The 13,503-nt window shown below is 39.0% G+C and overlaps 1 protein-coding gene across 1 annotated transcript; it reads right to left on the minus strand.

Annotated features, from left to right (window-relative positions):
- Positions 1-7,432: 7,432 nt before the first annotated feature.
- ifnlr1 (interferon lambda receptor 1) lies at positions 7,433-13,289 on the minus strand. Its single transcript, XM_074683291.1, has 7 exons — positions 13,247-13,289; positions 12,318-12,444; positions 10,792-10,967; positions 10,503-10,687; positions 10,166-10,307; positions 8,749-8,879; positions 7,433-8,401 (listed from the first exon to the last, which is right to left on the minus strand). The coding sequence occupies exons 1-7, from the start codon at positions 13,287-13,289 to the stop codon at positions 7,433-7,435; spliced, it is 1,773 nt and encodes a 590-aa protein (XP_074539392.1).
- Between the last annotated feature and the right edge of the window lie 214 nt (positions 13,290-13,503).

The raw sequence follows: 13,503 nt of genomic DNA on the forward strand, positions 1-13,503 counted from the left end.
ATGAATTAGTCGATCTTTGCTGTGTATACCCAAAATTAGCCTTCTGAGAGGCTGCTTCGAAGTTTAAACCTCAGAGGAGTCGTTAAAAGTTAATAGGAACCTCTACCAATACACTATCGAGCAAATGTAAGAGTGTTAAAGTAGGACACACTGACTGAAGAGTGTTTTATATTTAAGTTAGGAAGAATCAAAGTATGAATGTTTGGATTTCTACCCTGCTTTTAACTTTTCTGGTATTGATTGGAACAAACATTTCCCTGTACAGGAGTCAAAGCTGCTCGCCCCTCTTGCACTCCCAGCTGTGGCAATGACTAAAGTGGCCATCCATATATTCATTGATCTGGGGCTGGCACACACCGGCTGCTGTGATTGAAATTCTATTTGTGCAGAATCAGTGGGTTCATCCCGACTGCTATTCCCCTTTTAAAGTTCCATCATGCCTGTAGCACTCAAGAGGGTTTGCCCTGCAATCTCCCATTCGATCTCCTCAGGACCAGGAGAGTTGGAAAAGTGGAAAGACGGCCGTCTGACAGAGAGAAAGAAAAGAAACTGTCACTTCTGCCAGCCGAGTGAAGCCTGTATTTTAGACGCCTGTCCAAAGTTAGAGTAAGATTAGAAGAAAGAAGAGAAGCAAGACAAGTTGGAAAACTTGCCTGTGTCATGTCTCCTCTTTTAAAGGATTGGCTTTAAAGGAACTGCCTTGTTTCCCAGGTTCAATTCTTTGTACCGTTTTTCGTACCGTTTCTCTGGGAGGTGATTGCCCTAAATCTTTCTTGACTGGATCCAACCCAATTTCTTTCTCTCTCAACCTCCCACTTCCTCCCACTCGCATGAGCTACTTCACATATTCATTTCACCGCCGTATTTTTGTGTTGGTTGAACTTTGCTGGTGTGTTTCAGGGGTCAGTACTCAGCTCTTGTTAAATCATCTTTTACATGCCTGCTTCTCCCTGGGTTCCTCTGTCAGCCCTGTTCTCACTTCAAGCGCAGGGCCCACTCATATGTAAAGGGCGGCAGAGCTGGCTTGTTAACTGGAGCATTGTGTTCATTGACATGCTTGAGCTCTGATGTAGGCGGGTCACAGAAACCTTAACAGCGCTAAAACATGCAACATATCTGTGCTGGTTTACAGTGGATCATACAAAACAACATAGTAGCTTCAGCTCTGCACCAGCACTCTTAGATTCTGTTGTTGTAGTTCTCAACTGAGAAAACAGAACCACTATTTGATGAAAGATATAGATCAAAATAATTGTTTGCGAACACCTTGTTGACCTGGCTTTATCTCCCAGGGTTTCTGCTTCATGTAAATCCTCCTCGTGCTCCTACAGGACTCACCTTTTGGACAAAAGTTGCAGTTTGTCTATCTTTCCCTTCATTCTTTAAAAAACAACAGAGGACTTGTCAGCTCACATACCACTGTTACCAATGTTACTATGTACCTCTGTGCTTGGGCGTGCCCAGACAATCAGAATGGGGTGTCATCGGGTGTGACATGAGTGGGGGAAGCCAGGGTGTGCATATGCAAAATTATCACCATTATCTTCTTTAAGTTCACTCTATACTTTTAACAAGTATGAGTAACTACTAGGGATGCACAATATATCAGTATCAATATCGGTACGGTCCGATGTTGGTCATTTTTTTGACACATTGGTATCGGCCGATGTGTAAAAGTGGGCCTATATTTACTCATTTGCTGCAGGCCATTTTTCAGAGCAATCTTGAACGATCTATGAAGACCCAGATAACATCGTATTCTATAACTATGTAAACACCAAAACTACCTAAGAAGAGTGGACCTCCTTCTTTTATGTCTCTCTTGCTGTCTTTGAACCAAAAAACAGACAACACATACTTTTTTGATCGCGTTCATCTCAGGCGCTCCATCTTTTGATCCTCTCCATTGTCGTCTTTTCTCTTGATTGCGCCACTCTTTCTGTCTGAACTACATCGACACAACATCTCAGATCTTTTTTTTTTTTTTCTGGTGTCCGGGGAAGGGTGGGCTGAGAGGCTCCCCCACAGTTTCAGAAAAATCCTGGAGGAAACCCTGCTCCATCATGTTTGCAAACTGGTGAGAAGCTATGATTTGTTTTTTAAGCAATGACCTCTAAAGCTTTATTCTTTCTCATTTGCTTTCTTGCACAACACTCTGTTAGGTGCTTCTGTGTTGTGCATGTGCAGCGGTCTTGAGTACCAGTAATTTCTTTAAGAACACGCAGCTATAAATCATAAACGTACCTCAGACGTTTTCATAATGCAAGTTCCTTCTTGATAGCCTGTCTGAAGGATGTATTGATTCAGTTCTGCCATCATTTTTCACTGTGTGGGATTTAAGCGTTTAGCATTTAGTAACCTGCAAAGTGTACAGTGTGTCTACTCAGAGGGTGCAGTTTGTTGTCCTGATTTATGGATGTGTTCCTCTTGTCGTTTTGAGTAATATTTCAGTTTGGACACTGATACACCTGGAACTGGAATATTTGGTTTACTTTTTGCTCCTGTAAACAGACACAACATGAAAATACTCCTAGAAACAGCAGAGATGTGATTGAGTTATTTAGGCCCACATACAGATCTGGGTCCTTTGTTATGGGCATTTGTTGACATAGTGTTGATTCATTACTTCTCTAAATGTGGATTAAATATTTATCCAAAACACTGACGCAGCTGTAGACAATTATATCTGACACATCCTATTTTTCACAAGTGACTTGATCCAGTTGAGGTCTTGGGATATGAAACAACGTGTTCATAAATTGGAATTACTGAATATGGCTCCTCGTCTTGATCTGTGTAATAAATTATTTAACAAGCCAGAAGTCTCAAGCTTACATTTGGTGCAACTGTGTACTTAAATGTTAAAATGAATGCTATGAGAATGTTGATTCTTTGATGAAAACGAGAAGCTCAAGGTGAATGTTTCGCTCCTTGCTCAGTGAAGTCGCAGCTGAACAAACCTGTGTATTGCTGTCACTCACCAAAATAACTTTTCACATTCGCTCACTTCACTGTTCACTTCCACACGGAGCCGAATGATCTCACTACAGAGCCCAGCTGTCTCGTTAAAATGAAGAGCTGGAACAGAAGGCTCTTTGGGCAAAACTCAGGAGAGAGCTGACACAAAGGCTGGGATGGGAGGAAGATTCATCTGAGCTAATCTGATCCATCAAAGCAGGCTCAGATTGGCTCTCCTCTATCTTGAAGGAGACAATAAGGAAAAATCAATGACAGACGATTAACAGTGAGGTCAGGCACCTCCAGCAGGAGCGCCCATCACTGCGAGACTTCATCAAAGTTTCTGTCACTCTTTTGTTTTGTACAGGTAATACATGCTTCTGTCATGCTGACCATTAATAATTGTATCATTATTTCTAAATTGACTCTTACTGACCAGCATCCTTTATTTACCAAGCCCAGTTATGGTCTCACCTCCTCTTTAAACTTCAACTTGCCACCAGCACTTTTACGAGTCCACCTCTTTAATGATTTATTACTAGCTACGATTTGTGCCACCAGAAACTGAATTTGAATTATTGAATTGAATGCCGGCCAGTTTAGCAGTGAGAAGCAAGACCTATCCTTTTTCTTTAAGGTAATGATTCCTTTTAGGGCTGCACAATATTAGATTTTTTTTTTTTTTGCCAAAATCTGGTATGCTGATATTTAACAACTCAATTAGCCGATACCAACATTTTTTTCTGTTCACATAAATGCAGAGATCATCAACTCTCTTCTGTATTGGAAGTAGCATACTGTATTATGGTGCATACTCTTGTCATATCTGTTCTGTGTTCATTTTTTGTGCAAAATCAGAAAAAAAATATTTTCAAACTGTATATTTATTTGAAAATTGCTTTTGAAAAAAAATTGTGAAAGAGAAATCCTACTTGAAAGCTGGAAATCACAACATTACCCACAACCAGGGAGAATTTATGCCAGTTTCGTAGCTGACAGTGAGTCAACATTTCAGTAATTTCAGTTTAACTTAAAACAGGAACCAAATGTGGGACTTCTCTATCGGAACTGTATCACAGAAAGTGCAAAAAATATATGCAACTTTGCCCCCTTATTTCATTGGTTTATTATATCGGTGAAATTTGGTATGTTGGCCGATATGCGATATTGTAATTTTAAGCTAAAGTGTGTTTGTTATCACATTTCAAAAAAGAACACTTTGTACCAATAAGAAAATACCTTACCTTGTTGCTTTGTATCCTGCAAAAAGTTGACTTGAGTGCAGAAAAGTAGTGCCAAAGAGAAGATCTGTTCTTGTTAACAATTGCACATCTTGGCAAGAGTCACGTCTTTAAAACTGGATGGGAGTCGTATTCCCTAAAAAACAATACCAGTTCTGACCAAGGGTGTCAATTCCATCAACACCAAACTGATAGTCCTCACAAAGCCCTTAAAGCTATTCTGAAACATGTCAAATGAAAGCATCAAACTTTGCTCCAAAATGTGGAAAAGTAACTTAAACCATCTCAAAATACACTTGCCTATGTAAACTTCATACTAAAGGTTAGGTATAACTGGATGAAAGAAGGAGAATCTGGGGAAATATTCATTGTTACTGTTAGTTTTGTGCATGTGCTTGATTGTTGTTACCTTCAAACTGTAAAGGTCAAGGTTACACTGTAATATGATGCATCATCTGGTAGCAGTGATATAACAAAGCACGCGATAATCCACACAAGACTCTAGTATCCCTTGTCTTATCCCTTGGAAGGTGTCCAGAAGGTGTCCAGTGCAGATAGCTTCTCTCTTTCCCCTCTGTGTTTACTGTTAAATAAGGGGGATCATTTCCTCCTCTAGGAAAGGAGGAGGAAGGGTATGAAGGGAAAAGAGCTTATTATAGAATTAAAGGGGAATCCCCAACAAACACCAGATCTTTCAGATAATTTTAAAGCAGGTGTAAAATGTGGTTTTCTACCCTTTATAATTTGAATAAAACTCTAAAATTTGTTTTGAAGATTTAAAAACATCGTACAGACTTAAACTTCGACCTCATTGTTAGTTTTACTGCCAGTGAAGAGGGAAACACTGTGAAACCTCATTAACCAACTCTGTTGTTTTTTTGTTCCCATACTAATCACACACACACACCTTAGCAACAGGCTGTTGAGTTGTACTTTGAACTTTCCGTCTCATGTCTTTATTGTCTGTGGAAGTGAATGTGTACACTGTGAAACAAGGTTCCTTAGCTGTTTAATACAGACGTTTATTTGCATTCAGTGTTTTATGGTAGTTGAATTTTATTATTTTGGCATCATTAATTCATCAGAAACTAGTGACCTTGAATGTTTTTTTGAGTATTGGAAAGATTTTTTTTTACTACTTTTTTTTTAATCTAAACCCTGTCGTATCATGCCAATAAATATATTAACACTCTATATCTTTATGGCTGTAACAGAATACAAAGCAGTTTCATTGTTTTTAGTATTTAATATTATATTTTGTGAACCATGTTACAACATGTAGTATAACTTACCAATAAACCTCAACATTACATTCATCCATTCACATTCATACACACTTCATTCTCAGATAAATTGAATTAACACATGTCATCTGTGTAATGCTTCACACTGTGACTCAGTTTGTGCTGTTTCAACATACCTGACATTATGACTTTACAACAGAGCACAAAAGATAACGCCCAGGCTATTAAAAACAGCTTTTATCAGTGTGGCTGAGGCTGCATCATAACCTCACCTTCTCATAAAAATCTCCACACGGTCGTTTCCTCCCCTGAAAGAACAGCAAACAGCAGGGAGAGCAAAATGAGTTCATGAACTCCGAGTCAGAGAAATATGTTTTTCAAAACGTACAGATGAAGTCAGTTTTATGTATTCCTCTCACTTGTGGTATCAGGATTTCTTGACAGGAAAAGAAATGGGAATGTATAAAGTGGAAATTCAGTCATTGAAATGTGTTATTGGCAGGGAACTGTGTCTGGAGCTTTGTTCTGACACAAGGCCATGAGGTTTCTTTCAAAATCGAATTGAATCTCGTCTAAAGGGTCAACTGTCCATGTTGCAATTTTACGCTGACTACATTTTTTTTAGGGTTAGCATGAAACTATTTTCTTCCTCAAAGAGAAAACATTAAAATTTAACTCAGACTGAAGACTAAAAGTGATTTTAATATTCAAACCTGAATTTAAAATTTAAAAGATAACAGTTTTAAAACAGCTGTAGTATTTTAAAACAGCTGTCCAAAGCTTGTTCCCAACCATTTTTACTAGGGCTGTCATTTTAACGCGTTAATTAGATTAATTAATTACACCGCAAATTAACGCGTTATGAAAATTAATATATTAACACATCTCGTTTATTCACAAGTCCTTTTTGAAAATCTGCAGAAAACCAACAGTTTGCTCTAGCTCAATTCTGTAAAAAACAGATAATTTTACTTTTTACTTTATTAAACAAGTCCTGAATGATGGATATTTGTCCTGTATTTAAATCTAAAGAATTCTTTGAAAATTTACTTCCATTTTCCTGGTGTCATGTTTCAGCTTGGGGCTGCTATGCACCAATGAGCAATAGTTTGTGTGTTCAGAGCTTGTAAAACTGAAAATACTACACTTTTCTTTGATCCAAGACTTGAATTAAGTGTTTTGTACATAGTTCCTCACAGTTTTTAGCCTTTAGCCCTGGTTCTCCTGACCTCACAGAAGTATAGAAGTTCATATTGCAGTGAAAATTGAGTCCACATCGAGTAAAAATGTGACAGAAGCAAAAACCGCCCTAAAAATAAAATCAGCTTATCTTAGGTACAGGACTGTGTAGATTTTTTTATGTCTTTTAATGAAATTTTAATGTCCTGGAGTTCAAATTCTTTATTTTGGGACCTTAAGCAGATATGAGATTAAAATGCGATTAATTAGATTAATTAATTACATATCCTGTAATTAATTAGATTAATTTTTTTTAATTGCCTGACAGCACTAATTTTTACAGAACAATCAATGTGACATATTTCCAGTGTAAACAGACAAAAGATAGTTGAAATCCAGAAAATATTAAACCAGTAGAGAATCTTTGAAATAAATACACTCATAAAGATGTGGCTTTTTTTGTTAAATAATAGCTCAACAAAAAGTAAACAGACTCTTAACGTATATACAGATTTCTTCAAATGTACAGTCAAACTTTTCCACAATGTTTTCAAGTTTGGATCAGTAAATACAAATTCATTTCCAGTGAGGTATATCATATTCTGGAATGAAATGTGATTAAAACCCTGATTCTTTTAAATGACTCGGATAATCCGTTTGGAGAATGGTCACGTCGGGCTGAAAAGCTGTTCCTCAGCCTGAGCTTTGCAGTGTCATCAAACCAACCATCAGTGCTTGCGTCATCTTCCTCCTGTGATACATTAATTCAAATGTATCAAAAAAACATGTTTCTAAAATTTAGCAGAAGAGTTATTCTTGGATTTTTAACCCCCAACCTCCCAGCAGGATTTCCCTTGATCTGTCCTCTCGACCTTGCTCATCCCTCTCCTCTTCGTCCTCCTCTGTTATGGAACTAGACCATGTACACTGACTGTTCGTCCTTACGTATCCACAACTGTCCTTGAATGAAATCCCTTGAAGGACTGCAGGCATCCAGTTTGTTTTGTAACCCGTTTCAGATATTGCATCATGAGATTCCTGCTGCACATAAGGAACAACAGGCTGAGTTGGGGAGTAATTGGTGTTGCAGTACGGGTGGGTTGGTGTGTTTACAGTACTGTCATCACACCCTGAGTCTGACCACTCTGAGCTGTCAAAGCTCCGCAGGGACGCTAACGATGGCCCCTCTTCACTGCAGTCTATGATGTCAGATAGAAGTGGTTTTATTTCCCCCTCACCCTTGTTGCTCTGCAGCTCGAGTGTGAGTGAAGGCAACATAAGTTGTCCATTGGGATCCCTAACTGTGTGTAACAGCAGTGGTACTGTGGCTTTTCTCTCGTAAGGGTTGAGAGCAGGTAATCGTGGTACAACAACACGTGTGTTCAACTCTTGACTCATTCCACTGTTAGCTTCTCTTCCTCCACTGGAAGACAACAGGAAGCTCTCATCTCTTGTAGTATCCTGCTGATCATCGGTATCCTCTTCAGCAGGGACATGTACAGCCACAACACCATAGGTTTCTGAGGATTGTCTGCTGGTGTCTACTGGATTTGAAGTGCGACTCTGTGCACCTGAGCTGACCGGAGACTCAATGCTTTCTTGCCAGACAATGTCTTGAGGAGAATATCCTCCTGTGCCAACTGTTGGCTGATTTGGCTTCACTTGAATGGTTGCGTAAACTGTTTTTTCACCGGGTGAGGTGTCGAATTCTGGTTTGGAAATGACCAGATTCCCATCCTCAAACTTCAATATTTTGGGCTGGGTATTAAAAGGGTCCACCTGTTTAAAAGAAAGACAAACCATCAAAACCAGAAGAATGCTTATTTTTTCAAATGAATTTCAGTTTCTATGTCTATATTACAACTGTGGAATAGATAACTTTGTACACCATGATGCAATAAAAGGCCCGGCCTTAAAAAAAGTACAAGCCTACTGTCAGCCAAACCGCATGACTGGAGGGAACATGAGTCACCCAGTCATCGTATGTTTTTAAATTCTTTGAAGTAGTTGCATCAATTTGGCATCCTGAATGTCTCGGTGTGCCTGAAGGGCTAAAACTTCCTGTAAAACATAATTTCCTTGTTCCAAAAACACACCAAAAGACACAAGAGAAACCATAGTCTTACCAATAGTTTTGGCATTTTCTTTGTCTTTCCACCCCTCACATAGCTGCACATTGACACAACAGAAATTAGGATGATGAACACAAGAAGGCCGGCACCCACAAGCAGCCAGGGCAAAATCTTTAGAGGTTCATCTGAAAGAGAAAAGAGCTGGTCTGGGTGAAAAAGTATCACATCTTTGAAATCAGAAACCCTCAAGGGCTTGAAAACTGCCTGGCCGCAAAATTCCCACAGCAGCTCACAAGAACAGACACGTTCTCCTGGGGTCAAAGACTAGCGTGACTGACATGTACTTAGTGAACAGACAAGAGAAAAGACATCCTGGATGTGACATTAAATAATCTAAGAGGTGTTTCTCTGAAGTTCATAATGTTGGTGAGCAGGAACTGAACTGTATGGAACAGGAACTTCCACAGGGATTCCCCTTTCCAGAAATAGAAAAGCTGCAGCATTGAGTAACTGGTGCATGAGAGTGATATAGAGTAAAAAGTCAACTTTAGTTGAAGGAAAAGGCTCGCTGTGATGGGTTGCAAGGCTGGGCCCTGATTCCTTGGGCTAAAGTGGGGTCCTTGTCTTAAGGTTGGATGACAGACAACATGCCAATTCTCTGGGAGATTGGGCATATAGTGTGCTAATGCATTTCTAATCAATCACTGCCTGCTATAAATGTATTGGTCAGTATACAGTGCATTAAAGTGATACTCCGGGATGGAACAAGTTGGGTCCTATCACAAGGTTTAGGGCAGAAATTACCCCTACAACAGTGTTGTTGTGCAGCAGAAGCCCAGGGCGCCGGCACCAAAGACCCCTTCCCTGCTCCTCTGCTGGTTTCCTCTGCACTCAGACGGGGTCATATTTTACTTGACCAAAAACACAAATAAACGGATTCCCACCGAAAAAATCTGATATCGGTCTGTATTCACGCTTCATTTAGAGAATTTTCAGCGTGTTACTTTCACACAAAAACACCGCTAAATAAGGCTCTAGTTCTCATTGTGTCGTAAAACGACGCTACCTCCGCTGCAGAGCCACAGCTGGCTATGAGGTGCTCGCCGCTTAGTGTATCAGTCCGCGCGCGGCATGCCAGATATAAACAAACGCAGGTAGTCTGCCAGGACGCAGAGACACGATGAGAACTAGAGCTTTATTTAGCTGTGTTTTTGTGTGCGTGAATGCAGACCGATTTCAGATTTTTTTGGTGGGAGTCCGTTTATTTGTGTTTTTGGTCAAGTAAAATGAGTGCAGAGGAAACCGGCAGACGAGCAGGGAGGGGGTCTTTGGTGTGTGCGCCCTGGGCTTCTGCTGCACAAAAACACTGAGGGGTAATTTCTGCCCTAAACCTTGTGATAGGACCCAACTTGGTCCATCCCGGAGTATCACTTTAAGGTTTAAGAAAAGAGATTCTAGTTTTTGTCCTCACCTTGCAGTTTGGCACAAAAGAAAGCCTTCTCACTTGCTCGTCGACCCCATTCAACAGACGGCTTGTAGTCTACATAGCCACAGTACTCTGTTTGGTTATTCTTCAAGTCAATGATAAAGCTTCCATTTATGGATTCATACTTCTGCAAACAAAGTGGGACATAAGAATCACCAGTCTGTTTAGTCATATACAGGATTTACAGGTCAGATAAATGATAAAACTCAATGCAAGGCACCGAGCAAGATCTTATTATGCACCATTCCTTTGTAGACACAGGCTTTATTTTATGCATGATGAGTGTTTTACAGTATATTCTGCTGTAAATTTATATACTCACATGTGCTGCCCACTTTGGATGGGTGATGTTTAAGTAATAAACAACAGGCCCTTTTGAAGGCCCTTTGCTGCTGTTGATGATAATATCTCTAATGGAGGTTCTGTTGGGTCCCAAAGGCAGTGTGACATTTACGTGCAATGATGACACTGTTGTGTAATTGGACAGGCTTGGTGACCCTAAAACGGCTACGGGGGAAAAGGCCAAGTTAGAGAGCATTTGCAATAAAACAGTGGGAGTGAAAATGTAGAATAGAACAAGCAAAGAAGTTACTGAGCACTGAGATTCTTACTCTCTGCCAGAGGTTTAAATCTGATGGTGCGGCCGTGTGTGGAATCGTTTGCGAAAAACACTTTAGCCTCGTAGTGAACGTCGTAAATTGATGGGGTTTCAGCAGTCAGGTCACAGGACAGAGCGGTTATTTTCTGACACTCCTTTTTCATCCGATAAGTTCCATTCCCAACATCGCTGTAAAATATACAAGTGCATCATCAATGAGCTGTGACACTGAAACCAGCTGAACATGGCTGTGTGGGCCTGCATGTGGGAAGTGAACGACTGACTCTAAATGAAACTCTTCGTCATCACAAGATAGCACTTAACAATTAAAAAGCAGAAGTTAACTCTGTTTCTGACCAAGGAAAATATTCTCCATTAGGAGGCGATATGGTGAATGTATGACAGGATTTCTCAAAGCTAGGATCAGGATATGTTTAAAAAAAAATTTGACCTGCAGACAACATTTTGAGCCCAAATTATTTCTTGTCCCACTTTCTAGACAATTTTCATGTACTGATTTGTTCTGAACTCTAGATGATTATAAAGCACATTTTCACATCATGATGAATACATTAATTTAAAGAAGCCTGCTTTAAGAGTTATTGAGTTTCTGTAGAAGGTACAGAGCCACTGCTTCATACAAGCAGCCTATGCATAGTCCAAATGCAGCTTTGTGAGACGTAACTGGAAATACTTTGCTTTTGTTTTTGCACTTTACAGAAAATGTAAATGTACATGTAATTTAGAATATGATTTATTTTAAGGCTGTATTTGGAAAATAATCTAACTGCGATTTTTTTTGGACCAATATTGCAGTTGTGATTCAGCATGCTATTTTTGGGGGTGAGGGGACACTTGTCTTCTGCATTAAACACAAGATATAATCATTCTGTAGTATGACAAACACAACAAATGATACTGTCAACATATAAACAATTCTTGCTTGCGCTGTCTGACTGAAAAAAGAAAAAGGAACTTTGTAAAATTTTACTGACCTCCCATTGTCAGTAAAAGTAACAAACCATACAGAATAAAGTGAACAAGGGGTATAGCTTTGCCAGCCACAATCATTCTACTGTATGTATTTTTTTAAGCTCAGGTTTTTTGAAATAAAAAAAAATAAATAAAATAAAATAAATAAATAAATAAATAATAATAATAATAATAATAATAATAATAATAATAATAATAATAATAATAATAATAATAAATAAATAAATAATAACAGCATATTGACTTTTTCAGGTTTTAGGGAAGACCAAGTACAAGTGACTATACTCCCAACAGGTCTGCGTACATGAAACTTTTTCTTTGTTTAATCAAGCCTTTGTGATTTGAAAATTGCATTCTATCACATTGCCATGTCAGTTTCAGTTTGATTAATTGTTCAGCCCCAAAGCTAATCCACTCACCTTTCCTTCAATTCATGCCAAATTACTGTGTGTCTGACTTTTCTCCTGACCAAGTCAACACCTAGCAAACTCTTTCTCTGCTGTAGGTAAAGGTGCAGTGACAATCATTCCTATTCCTTGGTCTTACCTCTTGTACCAAACGCTGTAGAGGACATTTTGACCAGAAGGGGCTGGCTGAACAGGATCCCACTCTAGTACATTGTAGAAGTTCTTGGAGACAAACCTTACTTTCGGACTCTCCGTTGACAGACATGCTGTTGGGAAAAAACCCAAGAGAACAAAGTCCATGTGAATCATTTTATGGCCAACACTGAGACTTAGCTCATGTCCTTGTTTCTTGATAATAAAGTGGAGACAACAGGTGTTTCGTTGCTTTTTTCAAAATTGTAAGTCAGTAAAAAATATGTTTAATCAATTCTGGAGCTCAACTTTATAGTCAGATTCTTGTTTTGCAACACAACCAAGCCCTTGTATTCTTAGCATTCCTAGCTCCTATTAGGTCCTAAGAGCAAAAATAAATCTGAATTTAATTGACCGTTGCTCAAGCCTGGACGAAAAGCAGAGTGAAATATTTGTTTCACTCAAAACTTCTAAGTTTCCTAACTTTGTCTTTAGCATAATCATCATATAAGTAAATATTAGCCAAGGACAGATTTAGCACCTCACACAAAGAACAGTTCACTCCCCAGCAAATGAAATACCATCCAGCTGATTCATGTTGAACATTATGGCCAATGTTGTCAAATGGAGGTGTGATCAACACAAAGCTGAATACACACCCAAAGTAGTCTATTTCAGAATGAGCTTTTTCATGAGTAATACATAATTATCATAAATATTACATCAGCTGAGCCCCACAAAAGATATAAATGTTCATTGATCAGAGTCGCGTACAGTTAGCAAAGTTGTCAATGTGTTCTCTGCTTCATTCTATTGAGATTTTCTCTGTTTTAATTGATCGTTCTTAGCCCACTTTATCATAGAATAAACAGCCTTAAACATGAAAACTGTTTCTAACATCTCTGATGAGACCCAAATCATCTTTGCTCTACTCACCATAGCAGAACAGGAGAAGGATGATGATCTTCACTGTCCACATCCTCATCAGATATGTTGGTCAAAGACAGTAAAAAAATAAATAAATCTATAAATCCTGTGTTGCTGCTGCAGCTAAGATTTGAGTCTGAAACCAGACAATAATATACTGCACACCTAACAACAACACAAAACCAAACAAGTTAACTCCCCAATCTTCAGAATCCTCCCAAACAAAGCCAGACTCAAAGAGGATGGCGCTGTAAAATATTAAAGCT

The sequence above is a fragment of the Halichoeres trimaculatus genome, unplaced genomic scaffold, assembly GCF_033239565.1.
Source record: "Halichoeres trimaculatus isolate MK-OKI-2021-1 unplaced genomic scaffold, fHalTri1.1 fHalTri1_scaffold_12, whole genome shotgun sequence".
Lineage (NCBI taxonomy): Eukaryota > Metazoa > Chordata > Actinopteri > Labriformes > Labridae > Halichoeres > Halichoeres trimaculatus.